The sequence below is a fragment of the Crinia signifera genome, chromosome 1 (genome assembly GCF_055691185.1).
Source record: "Crinia signifera chromosome 1, ASM5569118v1, whole genome shotgun sequence".
Taxonomy (NCBI): Eukaryota; Metazoa; Chordata; class Amphibia; order Anura; family Myobatrachidae; genus Crinia; species Crinia signifera.
Window position 1 is genome coordinate 70,361,494 of NC_139217.1, and position 15,107 is coordinate 70,376,600.

A 15,107-nucleotide genomic window follows, 5' to 3' on the forward strand; every position below is an offset into this window, starting at 1 on the left:
GCGGTCACAGACACGCCCACTAGGATGGCACCAACAGTTTGCCCTCACTGAACGTCTGTGATGATGTCACTAATGCATGCTCAGAGTATTGTTGACAGAGCAACAAATATAACAAAATTAAACAAGGGTGCCCCCTAGTGTAATAGATATAGAAAATATCACTACTGTAAGTAAAAAAGATGCATTTATTGGCCCTGTACCGGAATAAGTATATCAAATTGCTTATCTGAACCAACAAAGGACATGTCAAATCTGTTGCTACAGCAGAGTCAGAAAGTTCATTGCAAAGATGGCAGTCACGATACTGTACCAGCGTGGTTGTCATCGGAAAGGAAGAATTTGATCATTTCAAAATAACTTCACACACAAATCACACATTATACAGTTATGTTAAAGAAGTCCAGTAATACATAGCTTTATTAACACTGCATACAGACTATGACTAAGCTCAAGGGTATGTTAGACCTTCACACTTTTATAAATCCAGATCTTAACAACATCCTTAATCAGGGCCATAACTAGGGTGGTGCGGACAGTGCTCGGCACATTGGGCCTTATTTTGGTTCATTCTTTCTGACAAAATCCTTCTTAGATGGACAAAACCATGTGCACTGCGGGTGGGGCAGATGTAACTTGTGCAGAGAGAATTAGATTTGGGTGGGGTTTTACTTCAAAGTGAGATCTATATTGCAGTGTAAAAATAAAGCAGCCAGTATTTACCCTGCACAGAAACAAAATTACTCACCCAAATCTAATTCTCTCTGCACATGTTACATCTGCCCCCCTGCAGTGCACATGGTTTTGTCCATCTAAGAAGGATTTTGTCAGAAAGAATGAACCAAAATAAGGCCCATTATTATCATTAACCATTATTTATATAGTGCACACATATACCGCATCGCTTTACAGAGAATATTTGAACATTACATTAGTCCCTCTTCCAGTGGAGCTTACAATCTATAACCCCTACCACCCACACATGCACACACATACATTCTAGGGTTAATTTTGTTGGGAGCCAGTATATTTTTGGATTGTGGGAGGAAACCCACACAAGCATGGGGAGAATATACAAACTACGCACATAGCGCCTATGCCCTGTGGGCAGAGAACTGTCGGCATCTGCATTCACAGGACACCCACAACTCTGTTTGCCTATACCATACTTATCATGCACCAGCCCTGCCAGCTGCAGTGCTGCCCACTGTAATGTATGCCACTACATGTAGTGTGTTGCTACATACATTACAGTGTGCTGTGCTGCAGCTGCCAGCTCCTGCAGTGTCTCCTGGGAGATAGGCCACACCTCCTGTAAGAGGTATGCGGAAGCGATTCCCTCTCTTAAGTGCCGGGTCTCTAAGCTGCCAGTGCAGCATACCACACATTTTGTAGATCCCTAACGTTGAACTCTACCAGCCGACAAACTAGCACAGTGGTTCTCAAATTCGGTCCTTAAGTACCCCCCAACAGTTTTAAAAGATCCACAGGTGGAGCTAATTATGTCACTTGTGATTCTGTGTGGAGACAGGAAAACGGGCACTGTTGGCGGTACTTGAGGACTGAGATTGAGAACCACTGATCTAGCACCACCATATCAACTAGGCAATGTCCTTACATCTCAATATTTATATTATCGATTAAATTATCGATGGTACTGCTTTCCTAGCACGGCTAAGTTTAAGGTACTTAAGGCATACAATCAACGCGATGACCCGATTTTAAGATGCATGAGATCCACGAGATCCATGAGATAAAAAATCGTGAGCCCCCAATAACCATTGTTAAGGCCACCAGCACTATCAACGCTAACCCGAAGCGTGGCGAGCGCAGCGAGCAAGCGAGGGGCGGCGGTACGCGTCCTCCGACCTTTTCATACCCCCACTATCCACGTCGGCGTGGAGTTGATTTTATATAGTGTGGCGAGCGCAGCGAGCCACTGAGCTCGAAGCGTGGCGAGTGCAGCGAGCCCCGCGAGGGGACGCGGACTACTTTACATGTATTCCGCGTCCCCATCGCCATGCTTCGGGCTCGGTGGCTCGCCACACTATATAAAATAAACTCCACGCCGACGTGGATAGTGGGGGTATGAAAAGGTCGGAGGACGCGTAACGCTGCGCTCGCCACGCTTCGGGTTGGCGTCAATAGTGGGGTGGCGTTAACAATGGGGGGGCCATTTCACCCATGAGGGGGGGTTAGCAATTCAAATTGGGGTTTTGGGGCCTTTTTTACATTGATTCCAATGTAAAAATCTCATTGATTGCGTCGATTGCATCATCTCATGCATCTTATGCCGCACAAACACATAAGATGCATGAGATGCTTGCAATGTAAAAATCTCGTCGATCGCGTCGATTGCATCACCTCATGCATCTTATGCCGCACAAACACATAAGATGCATGAGATGCTTGAGATATCAGCCCCACACATACAATCTAGTTCGTGGGCGCCGTGCTAGGAAAGCAGTACCTTATTGATTTTAATACTGTGTGCTACCTCATCCAGAAATGTACGCAAGCCAGATGGTTTGCACATCTCTGGTTGGTAAAGATCAGTGGATGCACAGGGTCTGTACAGAACATTCGCCAATCTCATTCTGCAAGATCGCTTAATGCCCCCCTAAGCTGCAGAATGTGGTGTTGGGGGAGGCAATAGGGACCATTTTATAAAATGGAGGTGTTACCGCTGTTTTGTAGGCACGCCAAACCCATGATCGCAATGCTGGCCCAATCTTTGCATCTTTGGAAGCAAAACTCAGATGTGGCCAGGAGGAGTCATTATCCTGCAGATGCCTCCTGCACCATTACTCAATGTCATACAACAATAAATCAGTCCCTTGTGTGGCCTACACACATAGCGAGTGTGCTATGTACAGATCGTACATTGCTGGATCGCTTAGCACACAGCGCTGCTCAGCACACACATACACACAGCGGGTAGCGGACGGGTTCCCGACAGTCATTTAAACAACGTCGGGATCCCGACTGTCAAAACGCCGACAGCCAGGTGCCCGACGGCCACCCGCTATTTTCCCTCGTGGGGGTCCACGACTCCCATAGAGGGAGAATAGAATAGGTGGCTCACGTAGCGAGCCACCGTGCCCACAGCGTGGCGAGTGCAGCGAGCCCGCAAGGGGCTTTTTTGCGCTCACCATGCTGTCTGAGTATAGGCAGTCAGGATCCCGACATCGGGCTAATGACAGCGATGTGTGATGCTGCCTGCTGAGCGCGCTGTCAGCGCCAGTGTTCTCCAGTGAGAGAACACCGGCGATGAATAGATTTATGCTGCCTGCTCATTCTTTATTCTACCGGTGATAACCCCCCCCCCCCCCCCCAACACACACACACACACACACACACACACACACAGTGATGTAGGGTGATTTCCTAAGTGATCTAGTCAGATTGCTTAGAAAATGGCAAAAAATTGCTATGTGTGTGTGTGTAGGCCCCTTAAGACTGATATTATGGGGGAAATTTACTAAGAATACGATTGTTCGTATTCATATTCTTAATATGAATGAATACGAATGCATACGGCTGAAACAGCCATATGCAAATTCGTGTTCCAGGGGAATTTACAAAGCAGTCAATAAGGAGCCACTAGGCCGCAAGCCGGCCTATAGCGGTATTCAGGGGGCGGAGCCGCACGATGTAAACAAAGACACCGTGCGGCTCCTGCTCAGTCTGTCTGGGGTCGCATACTGTCGGTTTATTTTTTTGCTAAGTCCCGGGGATGCTACATGGAAAGAAGAGGACGTGATCATCGCCGGAGGACACCTGTAAGTATAATTTCCTTCCACGGGTACCCCTATGGATTGCGTCGCACACTGGACCCCCGGACCAGGACACCGGACCAGGACCGAGGGCTACCTACGGGCTCAAGATAGGTAAGTATCAGTATGTATGGGCTCCGTGTGTATTAAAGTTTTATTTTTCATGTGTCAGTGTGCTTTTATTTAAATATTGGTTTTGTTGTGGAACTAAGAGTCCCAGCAAGCCCATTAATGGGCCGCATGCTGGGACTTGTGGTTCTCCAAGTCCCAATATGCGTTCCAGGCTTGCTGGGACTCATAGTTCCACAACAACACCCAATGGTTTAATATATTTTTTTACACTTTATCAGCCCGGTACCCACAGAACAGGGGTACCGGGGACAGCACCAGGCTTCAGCCTGGCCAGGTAAGTCCTGGAGGGGGGGGGGGCTTTATTGGGGGGGTCCCCACTCCCCCAGGACCCCTGGCCTGGCTGACCGGTCACAGGGATGAATGCTTTGGCTGGGGGGACTTGTATAAAAAATCTCCCCCTGGCTGTGGCATTACCCTGCTGGCTGGTTGGGCCTGGGGCTCTGTTCTTAAAATACGGTGGACCCTTTCGTTCATTTCGTCCCCCGTATTTTGGGAACCAGCCCCGGCACTGGAGCCTGGGGATGGTTTTAAAAAATACAGCGGAGCTCTGTGCAAATAGTTCCCTGATTTTTGAAAACCAGCCCTGGCTCTTTGACCCTGGTGCTGGTTGCAGCCGTGGGGGGGACACCATGCCGGTTTTTAAAATGATTTATTTATTAATTATTTTTTACACTGAAGCCTGCACGGATCTGACTGATCCGTGCAGGCTGAAGCCAAATACAACAGGAAAATGAAGTGTATTTTCCTGCCGTATCTGGCCGGCAATTAGCGGGCGTATCCCGCTAATTGCCGATAATTACCGTTAGTAAATTAGGAATCACCATTCTTTTCAATGGTGATTCCCAGTCATATTCTATCGATGGTGTATTCATTCCGAAATTTGTAAATAAAAATACGAATATCCCATCAATACGATTAATCTTATTTTTGGCATAGAAAATACGATTTTTTTTTTACGAATTTAGCTTAGTAAATTTCCCCCTATATATTCAATTTTACCCCCCAAAAAGCTATTTTTTTTTAATGCAACACCCTGTTTGCACAACTTCCTGAATACGATGCACATCCTGAAACATAATCGTGTGTGTAACGTTAGTGCATCAGACTAGATCAATAGAAGCCTCTTAGCTGCAGCGCTTGCCGAGGAGAAGTGAACATTTTTAGATACTGTATGACTCATAAAACCATAATTATTATTGGCGATACGTAATTTATGAGAGGCATTGCTGAATATTATTACTTAATAGAGCTTCAAATAGTAAGTGTTATTTATATTCAGCTTATAAACCTGCGATTTGCTGGTTACTCTCAGATCTGCTCATTAAATTGTGCTCTGCTTTTTGCACTCTCCTTCCACAAATAATCCTTAGACATTATGTATAATGATCTTACTATGTTCTAGTCTATATCATTAATGCAGGCTGATAGACTAGCAATAACGGTTCTGAAGTGCATCCTTATCTGTTCTCACTATGCTGTTACAGTATACGGGACATGGCAGAGCTCCTGAATTATTTAGATATTACAGTATGTGAACTGCATCCTCTATGGCAGGGGTCCTCAAACTATTTTGCTCTGGGACGCCATCAGACAATAAAAATAATTACGGGACCCCAGAAAGTTACTGCAGAAGATCACATAACATGTGTAGTCATCAGAGAGCACCTGCATGGCATAATTGTGGAGGCATAACATGATGGGAAGAGTCTAAAATAAACAATTCAACAGATTTTTGAATAGTTGCAACCCCATACTGAGAAGGTCGGGACCCACTTGGGGGTCAGGACCCACAGTTTGAGAACCGCTGCTCTATGGGGTCTGTTCAATATCCCTTAATTCTTTACAAAAGGAGGTGGAAATTAACATTTTCACCTAGTTTTGTAGAAATTAAGTACAGGCTACATTCACTATAAAGGTAACACAGAAGATATCATGAATAAATCTTGCTTATATTTCAGTACCGGTCTGGCCTGCTGTGCCCATACTATTGCGTGGGGACCTAAATTCATCCAGCTTAGACAATACTACATTGTCGGAGCTTGACAGCGGGAACCTTAGCTATCTTCAGATATTGCTGATTCCGGGAACCCCCCTCCTTCCTACAGTAACGAGATCCAATTTGTGATCCTTTAGGTGAACGCTGGCTTCTTTGTGGAAACATGGCATTTTCTGGGTGTGTGTGTGTGTGTGTGTGTGTGTGTGAAAATGCAGGCGTAAAACGACGTGTTTTGGGTGGGTTTATGACGTCAGTGATGACCACTTCCAGCCTGGGTCTATAACAGATTAGTGGAAGCCCTAGACTAACTCAGATGCAAAATCTGTTCGATGTTTTGGTTTTTGGGAATGGATCTGAAATGCATGGCTATTGCGATGCACTCACAATTTTGCAAGAGGCGTTTATACTTTCTGGCTGGGTGGCAACTTTTTGTTCGAAGGTAACTGCTTTTTCTCTAATTAGCAATCCATGCTGAATTAGGCCCCTGGTTTGGTTAAAGTTCATTCTGGCCTTCTATTCTTACTGTATATCAAAATAGTGACCAATGCCTCTGTGCTGGGATAGTTGCTCAGATTAGGAAATGGTGTGGCAAAGCCGAAGGATTTCATTTTCAACACAATAGTAGGGGTTACACTTTCCACTGCCTGGTTCCATACAGGAAAAGTGTTTCTGCAGTTTTGCCTAGGAGTTAAGGTGTGTACACATAGTAGATGTGCCTTAAGATCCTATCCACGATCTGATCAGATAGGATCGTGGATAGGATCTTAAGGCACATCCGATTTGCATCCTATCTTGACTATATAGTGCAGATCTGCACTATATAGACAAGGCAGCCAAGACTTTCTGGCTTCCGATACGTGAACGCGCATCGGGATCGGATCGGGATTGCAAGGGTTAAAACCCTTGCGATCTGCATCCAATTCAGATCCAATGCCGATCCGATGTTGACTATATCGTCAACATCGGAAAGGAAATCGGACCATGTGTACACAGCATTAGGGTACTAGGGTCAATTCAGGGGCTTAGGTTAGGTTATTAGGGATGGGAAATGATGGTTGGTTTAGTACTTTTGGTTAAGGTATTAGGTGCAGGGCTCATAATTAGACAGAGGTTTGGCCTAAAGGCCCATACACACTGGGCGACTTTGAGCTGAAAGCCGTTCAAAACAGCAAGATTGAGCGGCTTTCAGCTCAAAGCCACCCAGTGTGTATGGCCCGGCGATGAGCGGTGAGCGCTGCTGCATGCTCCCGCATCATCGCCGGAAAAGCCGTTCATCCACTAGTAATACCAGCAGATGAGCAGCTTTGAGGCTGGCTTTACATAGCGCTGCGCTATGCAAAGCCGTCCTCTCCCCGCTGACGGTGCTGGCCAGGGGGAAAGCCGCTCAGTGTGTATGCACTGAGCGGCTTTTACCCCAGCGATGTTCGCGATCATCGCTGTCCATACACGATGGGCATAATCGCCCAGTGTGTATAGACCTTAAGGGCCAGCGGTTAGAATTAATGTTTAGGGGGGAGGTTTAGGTAAGGGTACTTGAGTTAGGGTAGGATTGCTCTATCCATCACACCAGATTTTCCAGTATTATATCCTGGATTCTGGGTATGTGTCCCAGCTCCTAGGAACAGAAATGACTAGAGCATGTGAAGGCTTTATTTATATCCCTTAAATCAGTGGTTCCCAACCTTTCTTCTCTCCCGTACCCTTGATTGGGCTCTTCATTTATAAGTATCCCCTGCTCTTAATTTGAAATATCCACAGTACTTACAAGTGGAGTGGAAGTGAGCGGTTTGCGTGTCCTTATATTAAGGAGTAGCGGAGGAGTAGTGTGCGGTCAGGAATCGGGTCCCTCTGTGACTGGCCGCTGGCTGTGTACAGTCTCCTGGGTTCCCGCTAACATGCGTAGGATTAATGCCGCTGCTTCCTACACCCGGCTCAGTGGGGGGCATATGATCGCTGATGTCTGAAAAAATAGCTCCCAGTGGATTGCTGTTCAGGCAAAAGCAGGAGGAGACGCTGATGATGCTGCAGACAGAACCGTAAGTGTTCATCGGAAGACTTCTTCTGCCATTATCAATATTATATTCAAGTCCCCCCCACTGGCCTGCAGAGTACCCCCAGGGGTACAAGTACCCCAGGTTGGGTACCACTTCCTTAAATGAATAAAATATTCCAGAAAACGCATGCTTTCTGATTTTAATTTAGCAGGCAAAATGCTAGAATAGTGCTATAAAAGGCACTTTATTCTCATTGCCTAAATACCGTAATGACTATGGTGGATTCAAGCAATACCAGCTGTTCCTGGATGTTTTTCAGGAGTAGCCCTATACACGAGTTCAGTATGAATTGCCGGCAGCCAGGATCCCGGAATCCTGACAGTGGTATCCCAGCAGCAGGAATACCAACGGGGGAAGGGGGGGGGGGGGAGTGCAGACAGGTCCCTTGCATGGTCGCTGTGCTCGCCACACTAAGCTCAACCACACAGCGGATATGGTGGCAGCAGTGGGGATTTCAGCATCAGGATTGTGACCACTGGGATCACGACTATCGGAGAATTAACTACATACCCCGGGAACATTAGGCAGATCTCCTGCATCATGCCCGGTTCAAGGTGAAACTGGCAGGATGGGTAAACATTCACTGGAATTTTGGCTCTGTATGGAGGGGTGGGGATAAATGACACAAATCACAGGGACCTTATGACGTAACAGTCTGGGCCAACACCCTGAAGTGTTCAGCAACATCTCCTCACTGGGCATCCTCCAAATCTTGGTAAGTATGGATAGAGAGCAGAGGCGGATTTACCGCAAGGCAACCTAGTCTAGGACACTGTCTAGGGCCCAGCAGGGGCCAAGGGGACACGTAAAGATATCCCGGACATAAAAAACATTCATAACAATGTTCTTAAATAGGATAAAAAATGTTTGGACACACAAAATGGTTTCCTCCGCTGTATGTCGGCAGTCAGTTTACTGTAAATGTGACACAGGAAGTAACAAACTTCCAAAACACCTAGAGCCTGGTTCAGATTTGTATACAATGTCGGTGTTCAAAGAGCTGAGCACATATATTGTAGTACTCTGGAATGCTGCCTTTAATCAGCAGCAAAAATATAGTGCTGTGGATTGTTTTACGGAGGAGGGACCGAAACTGGTTCCTTGTTTAGGGCCCCATGAGGTCTAAATCCATCTCTGACTGAGAGCATTTACAGCAGGGATGGGGAACCTTTGGCCCTCCAGATGTTGTTAACCTAGACATCCCAGAATGCCCTGCACCAGTTTTAGCATGGCCAAATATCAAAACTGTACCAGGGCATGCTGGGATGTGTAGTTTAACAGCAGCTGGAGGGCCGAAGGTTCCTCATCCCTGATTTACAGCATAGGGTTTAGTGGGATGCGGTCATTCGGTCGACAGTAAAAAGGTCGACACATGGAAGAGGTCAACATGCTTTAGGCCGTCCTGATTAAAAGGTCAACCCAATCAAAAGGTCAAAATGGAAAAACTAGTTTTTCATGATTTAAAAAAACAACCAAAAAAAAACAACAACTTGTTAATACTTTACCATCCTGGTGGGCATAGAAGTATAATAGTGTAGCGAACACAACGAGGCTCTGCGCCCAAAACATGGTGAGCACAGCGGTACACTTATACGGGGTCCATGTCGACATAGACACCAAAAAATCATAAAAACTCATGTCCACATTTTCCCATGTTGACCTTTTATTTGATGTGCTGACCTTTTTTGTCTGTCGACCAATATTGGTCGACCAAACCATCCACACCCTGGTTTAACGGTAGCGGCGTCGAAGCGGCCCTGAATGATATTTTTCTCATTGGCACCAAATCTGTGTGTGCCGCAGTAAACCTCACCCATGAATAAATGACAATAAGTTTATTGAAACCTGCAAATCTCCGCTATTCTGTAACTTTCTCTAATTCAGTTATTTTTTGCCAATTATATGCTTTGATTGTAGGACATAAAAGTTGAAGGTGATATTTCAGAAGTTTAGTAAGGAAAGCTAATGGCGTTTGTAAGGTTTCATAAACTACACTTCAAAAAGGTAGAGGTAGAGGATACCAGCCCGCTGTATTCCATCTAGCGGAGGGAGTCGGTTATTTCGGGCCAACTTGGGCAGCTCCTGAACACTACATCTGGTCCTCCCTCCCTTTAGCCCAAGTGGAGATACCATCTCAGCTCCATTTGGACTTGCGGGACTATCCAGGTTACCTGATCTCCTTGGTTGGTTGGTGAGATACGAACAATTTACCCATGTTTTTATAAATAATCATGTATTCTGGCTACATGTTAATTCCTATTTTAGAATAATAAATAATTTCTGTACTAGATCTAACCAATCTTCATTCATTTTTTCAATAATATTTTAATTACTTTAACCCATTTAGCGCTGCTCAAACACCCCCCACTTTCTTCACCCACGGATGTCTGCCCTGCTCCCGGCCACCCACCCAGCCATGTAAGTAAATTAATGTGCAGGGCAGCCGGAGTGGGGGGACAGGGCCTTCTTACTGCCTGTAAAATAGAGAGATGTCAATCCCGGGATCCCAGGAATCCCGGGATTGAGCATTTTTTAATCCCGATTCCCGGGATTGAAAAAATGCCCCGGGATTGGCATCCCTAGACATAATAGTATATGCTTTTTTAACACTGGCTAAGTGACAAAAAAAACCATAAAAAAACATTTTGTAGGCAAAAAAATTAGCATACCTTTATATATGCCATGAGCTTACGTAAGCCCCAGGGAACGACAGCCAGCCATTCCACTCCAGATTCTGGCCAGCCTGGATCTTTTATGCCTTCTGCTCCCATATCAGAGTTAAAACTTGATTCAGTTGTTGAACGAGCCCTGACTTTCCGGGTAGTATAATAGTTTAGACAGAAGAAATCAGCCGTCCCTTTTATCATGCTTTTTTCTTCATCTGTGAACTCCGGGAGTCTGGACGTTGTCAATCCTTCTTCCTGGCTTCTTCTTGAAATCTCTGTCTTCATCAATGTGGGGTAATCACCATCAATGAAGATTGGTTTAGCATGCCAGTGGAGGTTAAAGGTTAGGTAGCGCTCAGTGGCTTCTCTATCGGCTAAAGAGTTGGGATCCAAAGGTTCCGCCCAATCAGAATTCAGAGCTATAGAAACAAGTCCTTTCTGTTTGTCTCTGAAAAAGGTGTTGTATGCATGCCAGGCTTTGGCATGGGCCTTTAACATGTTGTGGGAAGAGAGATAAGCACCAACGCCTAGGTTCTTTTTACCTGGTGCAAATATGCCTTCTTCGTAGCTCAATTTGGAAACAATATGTGGTTCATTAATGGTAATCCAAAGTTTAACTCTGTCGCCAAATGTAGAGTAGCAAAACTTTGCGTATTGTTCAAAGGTTTCCACTGTTTTTTCAGAATACCATCCCCCTTGATCTTCTACTGATTGCGGAGTATCAAAGTGATACAGCGTAACCAGCGGAGTGACATTCATCTCCAAGAGGCTGTCAATCAACTTGTTATAATAATCGACTCCTAAAGATAGGAAGATTAAAAAACAACATTATTTTTAGCTAAGACCTTAGTGGTGTTTAAAGTAATTAATGAAAGACTTATAAAGGCACAGATATCTCTTACTAGACTATAGAAAGTATGACTATATATGATCATAAACACCTTGATGCCTGTTATTGAACCAAAAGTAATTTTTTTTATAAATCTAATTGAGTTTGTTCAAGACACTTCTTAGCAGTATTTCATGCAAAGCAAAAAAATATTCTCTCTACGTGGAGTGGGCATGTCCATCGCCGGGGAAGAACAATGGGCATAGCTGAACAGCCAGGGTATTACCGAGGGCATCCAATGGCATGAGGCACAGTGCCATGGTGTTGCTTAAGGGACTGTCAGGCTCAAAGGTGGAATAGGGCATAAATCAGAGGGGGCAAGGGAACTGATAAATCCAACTGCACATTAGGGTTATCTTCACCATCTGAGTAGGTCTGCCAATGGCCTTCCAATACTGTGTACCCTTCAGCCCAGCAACCCAACCTGCTGCCAATTACTAAGTCTCCACAAGTCGGGCCCACTGTCTGCATGAAATATGCACCACTACATCAGGGGAACTTTGTCTTGCAATTCTGCAGGCCACAACTGCTCGTTCTCCATAATGTGGAGCAGATTATGAGAGCTACAAATTAAGAATTAAATTATTTATTTATGTATTAACAGTTTCTTATATAGAGCAGCAGATTCCGTTGAGCTTTACAAAGGAGACAGTGATACAACAAACTGGGTATTTACAGACAGTCAAAGGTATGAGGGCCCTGCTCGCAAGCTTGCAATCTATAGGGCGAGCTTACAATTACTTTCACCAAAACCCTAGCCCCTAAACCCACAATGTTTTCTATAAGGCTGCCATCATTACAGTGGATACTAGATTGTTGGGGATTGTGGGAGTTGGCAAAGGGAGGATGGGTAAAGTAGGTACGGTAAGGCCATGGTCTAATAATTTTGGTCTCAAATATTATTTCTGTTGGGACACATGACAGTGGCTATAGATTCTTGTATGAATGCCAACTGTATCCAAAATTAAGTCTGCTTAACTTTTTCTTAAATTAGTATGCCTTTAAAAAGGATGATGGTAATGATAACAATAATACAAAAATAACTGTTATGCATTCCACTTATAATGATACATTTGTATACAATCATTTGTATGGAAGGCGGTTGGTCACAAATGGACACTGATACTTTAGTGTACAATATTGTTGTATCTACTACCCATTTGCTACTATTATTTCTCGCATCTTATTTTATTACGACGTGTTACTCCAACCGGAATAATGTGCTCATCCTTACCACTGATTTATATATTGGAAGCCCTAACATATGTTTCTAAATTGAAGCCTCACAACCGATTTTATGACAACACAACTAAATCAATGGAGAACATATTACACTAATCAGGACAAGTTATTAATAGACCGCATATATATATATAATATATACTGTAGAGCATTTATTTGATGTTCCAAATGTAGCCATACACAGATTGATGCTACTGAGCACCCAGAATTAATTATGCCAGACAATAGCAATAACCTTGATTAAAACTTCAACCTTGTATCCGTAAGAAACAATTACCTTTCTGGTTGATAAAACCTGTCGTCCCATCAGGTAACAGACGTGACCAGGAAAGAGACAAGCGGTAATGAGTCAATCCAAGCTGTTTGATGCATTTCAAATCTTCCTCCCACAGAGTGTAGCTGCCACAAGCTACATCTCCAGTCTGGTTCTTAAAAACTCGATCTCCTCCCTGATGGGTAAATGTATCCCAGACACTGAGGCCTCTACCATCTGCATCCCATCCTCCTGGAGAAAGGCAAACAGGCAAATGGTTTATATGTCTGCCGGTACAATAACAATACACAATGGATAGTAACGCTATAATACACTATACTGTACTGCAGGTAGCTGCTATTTAATTACTACTTTTTTTTTCTTCTTTCTTTTGAGGTGGAAAGGAAATATTAACTTAACCCCTTCCCTGGTACTCCTGAAAATTTTCCGGGCTGTGCTCCAAAGCGCAGACTGGCGAACCCGGAATATTTGCGGGAGAGCCACTGCCTGCGCTCCCTCTTGCCCGGCCCTGCCCCGGCAGCCCGGCCGCGTGCGGCGTGATGGTAGCAAGGTCATGCCTCACGCAGGGCTCCTGCTGCCGAGCCCTGCCTCCTCCCCTCAGCTGCATGCGGCGTGACCTTGCTAACGTCACGCCCCACACAGCCGGGTTGCCGGGGGAAACACAGTGGGCATTTGCGTGCGCAGCAGATTAGGGGGTACACCGTCAAAGGGGTGTGTCTAGCACCACCTATTGAGCATGTCTAACACTGCCAATCAGACAGGTCTACCATCATCTATTGATATTCACTACAATATAAAACTTCTCTCAGCCGCACCATAATCTCCTGCATATTTCAGTTTTAATCTTGTAATTACTCTGTGTAACAGTACATGCAAAAAAAAAAGGCAAAAACATATATGGATGACACAGGTATGTAGTGATATGACAATGGTCTAATACAACTAATAAAGCAAAATACACATAATTGATTGATGGGCGCTTCTTTTAATGGAATACAGTTCTAAAAAGCAAAAGTCTATTTTTGCTGGTTATTGCTAGCAGCAGGGAGGTGTTCACAGCATTTGGGTGTGCCAAACTTGTCCATTGGAGGGTGTTCCCTAAAAAAAAAGAAAAAAACAACTCTGAAAGGGGTTAAGACAGGGCTGGGCAACACCGGCCCTCCAGATGTTAATGAACTACACATCCCAGGATGCTTTGCTATGTGGCCATGCTGAAACTGATGCAAGGCATGCTGGGATGTGTAGTTCATTAACATCTGGAGGGCCGGTGTTGCCCAGCCCTGGGTTAAGAGGACATTTTTGTTATTAATTGTAAAGCTTAATATATGCTTAACTCAGAGGAGATCCACCATCATTTTTTAAAATGATTATTTATTTCAACAGAGCAGATTTACATATGTCAGAAAACTAATTGTGTGTGCAGCGGGTGATTAGGATGGGATATTTTTGGGTGCGATACGCAAGACATGAAATGATTTGCTAGGGGATATTCCCATTAACAAGCTGCAAATGACCTTCGTTGGTAGAAGCACATTTTTCCTCTCTCTATAAAATACAGATACTTATATAATCTTTTTCCCTCTTGCTGTGATTGCACTTGTCTCCCCCTCAGGCTTCAATGTACTGAGTCTTGGCACTGATGGCTGGTTTATGATTTCCCTATCGGTGAGCAGGGGTTCATTATAATGGGGTCACAAAGGAGGTTTGGGTTACTCTGGTTGTTATTTTTGTATTAATTAATTAAATAGTACAAATAATGTAAAATATACACTGCAGGAACAACACTAAAAAACATGCGGGGAACTTAATTACGGTTACCTTACCTAACCTTTGTATTGCCGACATGGGAATCAATTTTAGTTACAAAATTAATTCAGACATATTTGGGGCATATTCTGGAATGTTTATGACATTTTGGTGTGCAGGGCTGCCAATAGGGGGGTGCTGTGTGTACAGCAGTCCCGGGCCTCTGAAAGGGCCCGAGCAGCTCATTTTGCCCACCGCAACCCTCCAACTGCCTCCGCTGCGCTCAGTGCGCTGAACAAAGCAGGTCTTGGAGCGCATGCTTATTCAACCAAGGA

The 15,107-nt window shown here is 44.6% G+C and overlaps 1 protein-coding gene across 2 annotated transcripts in view; it reads right to left on the reverse strand.

Annotated features, from left to right (window-relative positions):
- The window catches only part of LOC146038827 (cytosolic beta-glucosidase-like), a 70,506-nt gene that overhangs the window by 17,144 nt on the left and 38,255 nt on the right, over positions 1-15,107 (reverse strand). For both annotated transcript variants that reach the window (XM_083161403.1, XM_083161402.1), the window contains 2 exons: positions 13,030-13,257; positions 10,625-11,421 (listed from right to left, as the gene is read on the reverse strand). In XM_083161403.1, coding sequence (XP_083017529.1) covers positions 10,625-11,421; positions 13,030-13,257 — 1,025 coding nt within the window. The remainder of the gene's footprint in view (positions 1-10,624; positions 11,422-13,029; positions 13,258-15,107) is intronic.